The 12,026-nt window shown below is 37.6% G+C and overlaps 1 protein-coding gene across 1 annotated transcript; it reads left to right on the top strand.

The window, feature by feature from the left end:
• The first annotated feature begins 3,959 nt into the window (after nt 1-3,959).
• Nucleotides 3,960-11,123, top strand: LOC146472205 (uncharacterized). The gene is made up of 4 exons (XM_085119631.1): nt 3,960-4,087; nt 7,116-7,467; nt 8,142-8,270; nt 9,642-11,123. The coding sequence occupies exons 2-4, from the start codon at nt 7,155-7,157 to the stop codon at nt 10,112-10,114; spliced, it is 915 nt and encodes a 304-aa protein (XP_084975757.1). The 5' UTR covers nt 3,960-4,087; nt 7,116-7,154; the 3' UTR covers nt 10,115-11,123.
• The last annotated feature ends 903 nt before the right edge of the window (nt 11,124-12,026 follow it).

The raw sequence follows: 12,026 nt of genomic DNA, 5'->3' as shown, positions 1-12,026 counted from the left end.
CTTCACTGCTTAAATTCTCCCCAAGCCTGATTGGTTTAAATTGATCCCGTGACGTGACAGTGTTCGTCCATTGCCATGGAGAGGCATTTAGCATTTAAGAGCGGCTGACTGAGAATATCGAGAACCCGCGGTCAAAACTGAAATTTCGGATTTCCTCATATTTTGTCAGAAGAATCCCTTTAGAGAACTATTTACGAAAATAACATTAAAACTTTCGAAAGATTTTTCGTTTTCGAGAATTCCGGCATAATGTGAAATGCCGTGATCGCGGCGCAGCCGGCGTTAAATTGGTGCATTTTCAAATCGCTCGGGAAGGAAGACGGCTCAGCGTATTAAAACGAGCTTTTGAAGTTAAGTTAGGCATCCTTCTGAGAATACGGTCTTATGAAAATATTGCTGGAGGATTCTTATTTACATGCAGTTTTCAAAGTCCGAAGAATCCTATTTTCAGCATTTTTGTTGACACTTGAAATTGTGGAAACTTTGCGGACAAAATTCTTTTCCTGGTACATCGAAATTTACAATGAAAGTTACAGTAGAGCAAAGCTCTATTCTTGTGCTGCAATATATCAAAAATTCAGCTTGGGTAATTTAAAAGCCAGTCTTTGACGGAATAAAACACATAGGGAATTTTTGACATATTTTTTCAAAAAATTCCTGTGGTCACGCAAGGACAAGATGACATGTTTCAATAAATTATTGTTTGTATGTCATTTTTACCGGAGAATTATATAATTCTTGTTCCAAAACTAAATCTAATGATCTAATAAGTTTTGAATTGTTTTATATACCTTAAATAAAATAAGTCTAACTAGGGAGTGAGATGTAACCCCAAATTTGAAAAGGTCAAGGTGTCATGTCACCTTTCTGCTCGTCCAGATCTCAACCAATTTTTTTTCATTGTCACATGGTGCATCTAGAAGTACTTCTAGAACCAAGTATTTATGATTTATCTTACTAAATAAGAACTTGTTTCAATAATAAAGCTAATAGCAGGCGTTAAAATCACTTTTGGGTTTGTGGAGCTGTGCAAAGCAGGCATGTTTTCTAGATCACAGCCTATCAACAACATGCTGACTGTTGAACTCCTCGCATGTGAACACTTGAAAATGAGGAAATATTTCGAGGCAAAATCTTGCCCTGGTACATCGAAACTTACAACAACAGGTATGCTTGAGGTACGATCTGTTATTTTACTGCTACATGTAAGAAATCTAGTTTGGGTATAACATTTATAGTCAAGTGTTAACAAAATGGTCAGTCAGTGGTCAGTCACGCAAGTACTAGTTAACACATTTAAAATACATTTTATAGTTTGTATAATATATTTTCCCGAGAGAACGACAAAGTTATCGCTAGAATACAAAATGTAATACTATAAACAGTTTTTCGTTACTGAATATTCCTATACAAAAAATTATTCACAGTTAGAGTGAGTGATAACTAATGCTACAGCAAAATTCGTTAAGGCCGATTGCCGTGACATATAACGCAAGGTCAGAATGATCGACAAATTTCATTATTGTACTTCACGCAACTAGTACGTTTTTCACTAAACAGAAGGGTGACAATCTGCTCAGTTCTTAAATGAATCTGTACGAAACAGCGACATTTTCTACCTCACAGTCGATAGCTAGGGTTAATGACATGTTTACGTTTTTATAACTACAGTGTATAGTATCCGAGTTGTATTTGCCTGCCGCTTCGATACCGCTGATATGAGATAAAATTCCATTTTGCCCGGCGCTTTGGCATATTTTCGAGTAGAAGGTAAATCACCTACACGTGGTATTGCTCACTGAAGACGAAACTTCCATCAAACAAACGTTGCGGTATTTTCATCTTTTTCGCACTGAGGAGTTCAACTAACCCGTGTAGTCTGTTTGTCTGTCTGCCTGTCAATAAACGACCTTTATCGTAGCTAATTAAACAGCATTTTCTGAGTCTTTTTGAGTATTTTCTTCCATAGTAAAGAAAATAACATTGATTTAAAGCTGGTTACAACGCATTCAACTTGTTAATTCTCGGTTTTCACTGTCACGCCATTGAAAAAAAAAATCGAAACCATTCGATGAATGACGTCAAGAAATTGACATGGTATAGAGGATAAATAAATGAGGCATCTGTCCAAGTGTCAGGTCTGTGCGGCATTCCGTACTCGAGTTATTTGACAAAATGTTCCACATAAATTTATAGAGCTTAGTATGGAGACGCCATGTTTGTGTCCCTCTGAGGGGCACAAACATGGCGGCCGGAAATACGAAAAAACATCTGGAGTTCACTTTTGCCAGAAAAGAGGTTTGTTTGCCCTTGTGAATTTTCGAATGTTTAGATTAATATTTCTCCTCAAACTTAAATTGTTTAGAATGCTGAAAATCACCCGAAGAGTCATTTTTAAGATACGGAAAAGCTCTGTCACGGCCGTCCTCCTTATGTCACGCACGATGGAAACTCGGAAATTGAAACTTTTCTATTTTCAAAAGGAAGCACGACATCGAGCTAAGAAATTGTGAACAGACATATTTTGAGGTAATCTTTCCTTGAGTGAAGGTAAAAATTTTGTAGGCCTCCCAGTTTTGAATTCTAGAATTTGGTGACGTCACGTGAAAACCGAGAATAGATATATAAGTTTGCTGAAAATAATCCCTAGATCCCAGGCGCTTGCTTTTTCCAACCGGCCCTCAAACAATCTTGAGTGAATATGACATTTAAAAAAGAGGACAATGAATGAAGTTAATGCGGGGAGAAGAGGAAGCGGGGAAACTATTGTTTTATCTAAGAGGAGGGTACCATGTGGTATAGGGAGACAATACTCTGGTCTTAGAAGGAAAGGTGACTGATAAAACTTAAAAAAAAAGAGAGAAAATAATATTCAAAAACCGCTATGGTCTCAGCAATCATTCTATCGCTGTGGCTACTTTAATTTGAACGAATTTTGAATCTCCTCCAGCGTGAGTACACACATACCCATGCACGAAAAAGGTATTCAACAATAATCCGAAGTATTTCCGCACTACAGATGTCATTTAATAGTAACTGCAGGTTTCTCATGCTCACAAAAAAAGCAAAGGAATATGCCGTACCTCTAAGGCCTTTATTCGATTCACTGATGATGATGATGATGATGATGATGATGATGATGACGACGATAATGGTGATGGTGATGATGATGATGATGATAATGATGATGATGATTTTAGGGCTTATTCAGGCATATATGAGTTTCGCGAGCGCGAGGACGAGCAACGCTTGCGGAATGCTAGTCACGCAGATTTCTCCCTCTCGGCCCCTTCCGACTAAACTAGACGTCTTAACTAGATGTGTACGGTCCTCGTTGGCGGTAGCCTCCCACGCAGTCGTTTTGAAGGGACTCGGGGAGGAGTTAATACGAGTCCCCTAAAAACGACTGCGTGGGAGGCTACCGCCAACGAAGATCGTAGACATCTCGACGGCGCGGGCAGATGGTCTGATTGTTATTCGACTCATCCTTTCAGAATATCAAATCCCATCAATGTAAAGACTTTTGTTCTTGAGTCATCGTAGGTTGATCAGAAATATCACCGCTGTTTGTATTCCATCAATGTAAAGTCAGTAAACTTAACTTCATATGTTCAATCAACAACATCAGATGATCGATAACTTTACTAACATGCGGCGTTGGGACCTGGATGACTGGAGATATCTTTTTGGCATTCACCCAAAGAAACGCAGGTTGCTGTAATAGTACGAACTTTGACTGCAACCGGACTCGTCGTCTATCAAGGACGAAAATGAGCATGGGGCCATAAATGCAACCAAAAATATATAGAAACTGAAAAATATGACATCGCGGAAGAAGAAATACAGTTTCTAGTATCGAGCAAACCACTCCAAAACAAGAACGCACATTGCTATTTATAACCATTTTGCGTCATTGTTTATAAATAGCAAGTTTAAAATAGCTATGTACACGGTGATGGCCATAATATGCAAACAACCTTGGTTATTTTCTGGTGCTCTTCTATCCGGATCGGACTGAGAAGGGTGGACTATTGCTCGCATTAATGGGGATGGTTCATTAAATGCCTATTTTGCAGGCATTGGAACGGTAAGTGCTCATTCAAATATATTATAGCCGCAGTGTAGCCGTTAAAGATAATATTATGGCCAGCCTTGCACTTAAGTGAAAGCATGATTTTCTCTACCGGCTCTGATATCTCAGTTCTGTTTATGACATATAGTCTAGGGCCTGCAAATTGAAAACACAGATACCTTGTTCTTCAGCTTTTAGAATTCTCGTCTTCGTTTGTCCAGCTCAATGTAAGTGCCTGTCACGACATTTTATTGACAGTGAGGATGAGATGCAGCTTTGACAAACCTAGGATTTATAAAAACTGCGACTTTTGCGCAACTTTTCTGAACCAAAGGCGTTTTTACGCAAGTCGATTAGTAATATAATGAAACATTATCGCCTGTTGGGGGTTTCAGATACATTTTGATATGAAATATTTACTGATTTCGTTTCGTATCCTTCGCATTGTTTACGCTGGCGTACCGAGGAAAGCGTGACATAACAGCTGAACGTTTCATTTTTTTGTTTGCGATCGGTGATCACCTACTAGGAAAGAAATTATTTTTTATAGGGATAAACCCATCAACACATGAGATTTTGTTTCCGAATAACAACTTAGTTTTATTCCAACAGAACTGAAACATAAACAATAAATTTATTTTAAACTTATTTTAAAACTTGTCCTTGCGTGACCACTGCCATTTTTGAAAAAAAAAAAAATTGAAATTCCCTATGTGTTTACTTCCGTCAACGCTTGGATTTTAAATTACCCAAGCTGGATTTTTTATATATTGCACTACATGTATAGAGCTTTCCTAAAGTATAATACTTGCTTCAAATTTCGATGTACCAGGACACGATATTTGTCCGCAAAGTTTCCACAATTTCAAGTGTCAACAAAAATGCTGAAAATAGGATTCTTCGGACTTTAAAAACTGCATGTAAATAAGAATCCTCCAGCAACATTTTCATAAGACCGTATTCTCAGAAGGATGCCTAACTTAATTTCAAAAGCTCGTTTTAATATGGTAAGCCGTCTTCCTTCCCGAGCGATTTGAAAATGCACCAAATCTCGTCAAAATTTAACGCCGGCTGCGCCGCGATCACGGCATTTCACATTATGCCGGAATTCTCGAAAACGAAAAATCTTTGGAAAGTTTTAATGTCATTTTCGTAAATAGTTCTCGAAAGGGATTCTTCTGACAAAATATGAGGAAATCCGAAATTTCAGTTTTGACCGCGAGTTCTCGATATTCTCAGGCAGCCGCTCTTAAAGACTATATAAAGTACAGGTATGCATATTTCTTTGTGTTTCTAAATTTGTTTAGATAGAAGAGTAGTGTAACCGGTGAGGTTATGCCTGGCATTAGTTATTATCAACTGTCTAGCGCCGGAGAAATCTATCAAATTTAGAACTCCATATCTCGTTGTTAAAATATAGAAAGAGGTCGCTCCAGCAGTATAGCAGTATGCAGGATATTTGTCCCATGAACTTAGTTTAATGGCCTTAGCACCCACGAGTCTCCTGTAGCTCAGTGGTAGAGCATCCGAACTAGTAATCGGAAGGTCTTAGGTTCGACTCCTGATAGGAGCAATCGGAATTTCTTTTTCCGAGTTTGCCTGTGTCATAACTGAATAATACATCATTCTCAGGTCGTTCCAATATGAGATAGCTTAAATTTCGCATTGACTTAGGCAAATAAATATATGAAAATTTCATAAAATTTTGATCAAATTTTAATGATACATCACAATAAAAGCGTTTGAAAACACAGTTCGTTCACAGCGTGTTGTGACGTGTATATATAATAACTCCAACATTTGTTGTGTCATTTCTCGGCAAGGCTCACGGATCGGGTTAATGAATTTTTTCCACATGCCTTATATATGCGACAATGGTAGAAGTGATAAGCCGTGATCTAACTCCTTATGCCTTTTTGGATTTCTGAATTTTCAACCGAGTAAACTAGTTGGTAAGTGATTTTTCATATTTGCAAGTCACAACTGTCTCAGTTCAGTGACCTAAGGACCATAGTATTGTAAACAACAGCTGTTTCAGTCGACAAAGTGAAACGTTCAACTAAGACCGACCTAAACTATAATTTTAGATGTTTGAGCGTTTGGAAAGCTCTTTACGATCTATTCTCTGATAGACTGTGATTAGCGAAGGTGCTCGACTCGTGCAACTTAAACTTAAAAAAAGCAATTTAATAAACAAAACTTTCATCTCATGGTAAATTAATCAAGATTTTGTTCTAAAAAAATTATTTTCTCTTGATTTTTTAAGTGATAATTGATAACTTAAAATTTCGCAAAAAGAGGCATTTTCATCAAAAGCACTAGCTTTGGGTAAGCGTTTTTCCCATGGTCTCGATTTCTTTCAAACCAATCGAGACGATTTCTACTAAGATATTAAATTTTACAGAATCTTATTTAAACAATTTTAATAACCTTGAGAAATAAAAGTACCACTTGGAAATTTATGAGTTACTGCCTATATCTGTTTCATTCAATCTTATTTTCCTGTTTTTCTAATAATTGTTACTGTTTACGAAACAAACTTCTTTAACTTCTTAAATAATTAATGAGAAGTAAACTAAAAAAGTGGCTACAGTGAAGGAGATTTGGAAATTTTCCAAACATTTACCTCGACCCACTTTTCGGTGTTTTTGTTTTGGATTCCAACTCTCTTTCTCTTGTCTGATATATTACATCAAAATGTCATAAAAAAAAAAAAACTTCAAAAGAGGTTTAGCAGAAAATATCCCGGGGAGAGGGGAAGACACGCAGTGGCAAGGCAGTTAAAAAAGAAAACTTTAAATTCCATCCTCTTTTCAATTTGTCTCTCTCGTTTGTCACTGTGTTTTGTGGACGAAAGGCGTATATATTTTTTTGACAGAACACAAAAGATTAATCGAATTATTCAATTAAATATTTTACTTGGAGAAAATTTTTGCGAGCGGAAACTTCCTTTTTCTGAATCCTGGCTCCTTAAGAAAGGAAAACACTTAAATTTGAATTTAAAAAGAAACCTTTTCAATGGTTTTCACGACCTCACTTGCAGGGCATATTGTTGGAATCCATAAAGATCCCCAACATCAATATGAATCCACGAGTTTGGTGGTCAGTTGCGTTTGTGATGTCCCGGATTGTCATTACTAAAGCCGCTGACCAATGTCATCCAGGCGAAATATCTGTTCATGGTATGTTCCTTAGAGGTCACACGTTTAAAACGGTCAAAGCTGGGTTTCTAGCAGAGTGCCAAATTAAATGCGAAGAAGAAGCCAGATGCCAAAGTTACAACCTTATCGTTGGTAAAAATATCTGTGAGCTGAACTCCAGAACAAAAGAAGCCAGACCTGAAGACTTCATCCCAGATTGGAACAGGATCTACATGGCGCGTGCTTTCGGTAGAGGTAAGCTGGGAGGGAGCCATGACTGAATATTTAATTCATTCACTTGTTGGTTTGTTCGTTGGTTGGTTGGTTGGTTGGTTGGTTGGTTGGTTGGTTCGTTCGTTCATTCATTCATTCATTCATTCATTCAGTTAACCTCTTTTCCAACGTATAAGGGTTCGTATCGGTACGTACCCAGCTTAGGCCAAGTCATAAATTGCCCAAAATACCTATTGGTAGGTACCATCACGGTCATCAAAAAAATTCTACATTCTTGGACCATCCTGACACAGCGGCAAAATGAGTGCGCATGCTCGTCACGCGTGAGCAATCTTACGCGGCGAAATGGCGGCATTTTTAAAATTCCCATTGCTTGTTTTCGTGTCGCGGGGATAAGCCCAAATCAAAATAGATAAGGTTGCCGCTTTCAGGAAACGTTCCTTCGAACTTCCTCCATCACACATCTTATTCAAAAAAAATATTGTGGTAGCAGGTGTGAATTTGGCGATTGAAGTGGAGCATTCGTAATCGATTCTCGCTTGAATCACAAATCTGCGGAGCATGCGCACTCATTTTGCCGCTGTGTCGACCATCCCGAGATGCACAGAAAGCATGCGCAGTAACAAAAAGGGGCACCGTTCTTAAAAACTAGGGTTAAAGAAATATTCTGATTGTTTGGAGGTTTTATTGTACAGCACCACTAGGTTCAATTCAGGAGCTTCCTGCTGAGTCATGTGACGAAATCAAGTCGAGTGAAGGAAACAACATGGCTACCAGCGAGTACTGGATATACTCCGATAGAAGAGTCCTGGCTCAATGTGAAGGTACGGCATGCGCATTTGCAATCTTGTTGTTATTTTCAAACTTACTTTTAGACAAGTATTTATTGCAATATGTACCTAACTTGTGAGAAGTTTTAAAATGGTGTAATATACGACTGTTTTAATTTCACGATTTCGGTTGAGCTGAGATTTTTGTACTTAAATTTGCAAAGAATTTTACATTTACATCTACATTAAATTAAGTAGGTAAAGTTGTGAGACGTCACTCCAACTTTTCGCAAATCCCAACGGGTGGAAAAGAAAACAAGGAGCCTTCCGGACAAGAGAACAAGAGACAAACGAAATTCTCATCGTTATTTAACACAAAAAATAGTTAACTGAATTGCCGACCTTTTATGCAATTTAAACTCAACAAGCCGAAATAGCTGAAATTTCTATAGGATACAAGGCCACAGTTGTTCCGTCAAAGAGTGAATAACTTTATCCAGCGGATAATTCTCTATCCATTGGAAAAATTGTACTTTTTTGTGTACATTTTATCCACTGGATAGAGTTATCCGCTTTTTGAACAATTGGGACAAGGAGGAAAAAAGTTCCAAGAGGCATAGCAGATTGAAAACATATGCTTGTTCCTTTTCTTTTTTTTTTCTTTTTCTTGGGTAACCTGCAATATTTAAAAGACGACCATTATTATTATTATTATTATTATTATTATTATTATTATTATTATTATTATTATTATTATTATTATTATTATTGTTATTTGCTCAATGAGGACTGAAAGTTTCAACAAGGTAAAAGTTTAAATGTTATTAGAGAACACAATTTGATTCATTCCCATATACGTCAGGGTACTGATCAAAGTTTTAATTTTGTAAAACCGCACTTGGGGTCGCAAATTAACAAAATGGACAAAATAGTGCAAAAAATTGTGATAGCACTCGCCTCCTGCTAAAGTGACCCGGGTTCAAGTCCAGGACTCTGCGTCATATTTTTCGTTTCTGCCAGTGTCAAAAGCTCTAAAAATCGTCATTGGAAAAGTTAATTTGATACGCGACCCCGCCGCGTAAGAATGGTACCCTCAACGCAAACAGGTCTTGTTTTTTAATGCCTTGTAATTTAATTTTCTTTTATAACATGCATTTTAACAATTTTTCGCGTGATTTCTTCGTACCACTCACACTAACAAAGTCTCTGTTTCATGCCGTGTCCTTTCATAACATGTACTCTTATGTCGTTTGACTTTCTGTGTTTTGTGCCTTGATATTCCATTTCGCAGTGTTAATTCTCACAATTTTTCACTTTAAAAAAACTCGATTTGGTAGTTTCTCGCATTGCATTTGGATTTGAGGAACTTTCGGCGAAGAAAAAACGCGGAAAAGGAAAACAGGGGGTTTGTTTTTTTTCTTTTAGGAGCCTGGCAGAAAATCAACACAGATCCCGTTTGCTTTGGAGCTCGAGATAACCAGTATGGGGCCTTCAACATGACTAAGACAGGACGTGTAAGGACCATGAAGCTCGTTCATATTTCGGGGTCAATAGACTGCAACCCACAGACCGGTGATTCGTACTGGGGCTGCACCAATCCAGACTATGGCGAGAGTAAGTTTATGACTAACATTACAAATGCCACCAAAGAAGCCATTTTGCCTCACAATAAAGACTTGAGAAAGCATCCTATTCACCAAGCCTTCAAGGAACATTGCTATAGTCTTGAAGAAACTGTACACAAATCAGCGGCGTTGGTTTTTCGCAACCTTTCAAGCCCACTGTCTTTGTCTCAGGGCCAGGAATTGCAGATATGGTATGGACAGGACTGGGTAAACTTCTCAGAGAATCAGAACAGCGGTCAAACGTGTGTTGATGTGTTTGCGTGGTACATATGAACCGATCAATTTCCAGAAAAAACTATGATCTTGCTAAATAAACTGACCCGAATATAGATTTCCTTACTTATGAAGAGTTTAAACTCCGTTATCAGTAACATACAATTTTTTTTAACCTATTTTGGACTAATAAACGCTATTCCACAAGAATATAAAATGGCAATAAAGCGAACGGGGCTACATCAAGAGCATCCTACACAACCGTGGGATAACTTGAAAGCGCTAACAACCAAAGCCATACACAAAAGTTTCGTGAAGCATATATTTGAAGACCCCACCACTCCAAAACAACGCCTTGTTGCCAATGGGTTAAAACCGGATAAGCAAATACTTCAACTTAGCTTTCTTAATCACTATAGAAATGAAGTTAACTATGTTCCAGTACAAAACCTTACATGATTTTGCTAGAAGCAAATTATTTAAAGCTAAACTAGTAAACAGTGATCTTTGCAATTTATGCTCAAAAACAAAACAAGATCTTAAACATATGCTTGTTTCATGTCCGGTGGTATCAGAGTTCTGGAAAATTCTTCTGGAATGGTATGAGACTCATACTACCATAAAACTAGAATTGTCAACCGCAAAAGTCTTTATATCGTATCATAGATAACGACCACCTTTGTAACTTAACTAATCACCTCCTACTAATTGCGAAATACTATATATATATTATTGTAGTATTAATGAAGAACCTTTGTCTTTTAGTACTTATCTAACAATAGTGAGTAAGCAAGGCTGAAATCGAAAAACAAATATCAACAAGGACTAATTCAAATGAACGTTATTACAATAAAGGGAGACCTTTAATTGACAAGAAGTTTGTAACCTAGAGCTGTATATTACTTTTCTTTGAACTTTGTAAGATATAACGGAAATGAGCAAGCCTTTAGTAGTGAATGTAACTGTATTCTTTTTTTTTTTCGTTTTATTCTAGTGTATTGTAAGTATTATTTGTACGTATTGTAAGGGTAATATAGATATTGTCAATAAAAAAAACTGTATAGAAGTATTTTACAGTCAGTGGTACAAGCATACTCGGCCCAATGTTCTCCTTACAGGAGTCGAACCTAAGACCTTCCGATTCGGACTAGTTCGGATACTCCACCACTGAGCTACAGGAGACTCGTGGGAACAGGGCCATCATACTAGGTTCAGAGGCTTTTTACGAGTATGCATAACGACATCTTCGACGGAAAAATACATCTATCATTTATATTCACCATGCCCCAGTTGTTCAAACAGAGGATCATAACTCCATCCAGTGAATAAATCGCTATCCAGCGAATAAAATTTATCCTTGGGCTGGAGTCATTTTTTTTTTTTGTCAGTGAAATGCGATTTATCCACTGGATAGCGTTATCCACTCTTTGAACAATCGGGGCCAGGCATAATGTCACGTTTCTCTCACACACCCCACTCATCGGCTTTTTTGAAAATCGTAATTAGCAGTATGCAGGATATTTGTCACCTGAATCTAGTTTAATGTCGCCCCATGTAAAGGAATCCAGGGGAGTCCTGGATTCCGGATTCGGTCACGGTGGATTCCGGATTCCGGATTCCATGTCTTTGGATTCCGGATTCCAAGCCTTGCTCGAGTCCGGATTCCATACCTTTTCACTTAGTTTTCATTCGCACTTAAACAGCAGATTATGCTATTTCACTAGCAGATTCTGCTGGTAGAGTGTAAAGGTGTCTATTTTAAAACAAAAACGTCACATTGACTTCCTCAATGTATATGAAAGTTAAAGAGATATGCACGTGTAAAGTATAAAAAAAAAATCAGTTAAACTACCTTGACATACCTGTTATGACGAGACATCTATGACGCCCCCTGTAATCCACTGCCCGCCCTGGTCAAATTCTTGTTTCAGCGAAATCCATGTATAAACAGAACCAAACGTAGAGGAGCGCG

The sequence above is a fragment of the Pavona decussata genome, unplaced genomic scaffold (assembly GCF_977016875.1).
Source record: "Pavona decussata unplaced genomic scaffold, jaPavDecu1.1 SCAFFOLD_100, whole genome shotgun sequence".
Classification (NCBI taxonomy): Eukaryota; Metazoa; Cnidaria; class Anthozoa; order Scleractinia; family Agariciidae; genus Pavona; species Pavona decussata.
This window is presented reverse-complemented; position numbering and strand designations above follow the sequence as displayed.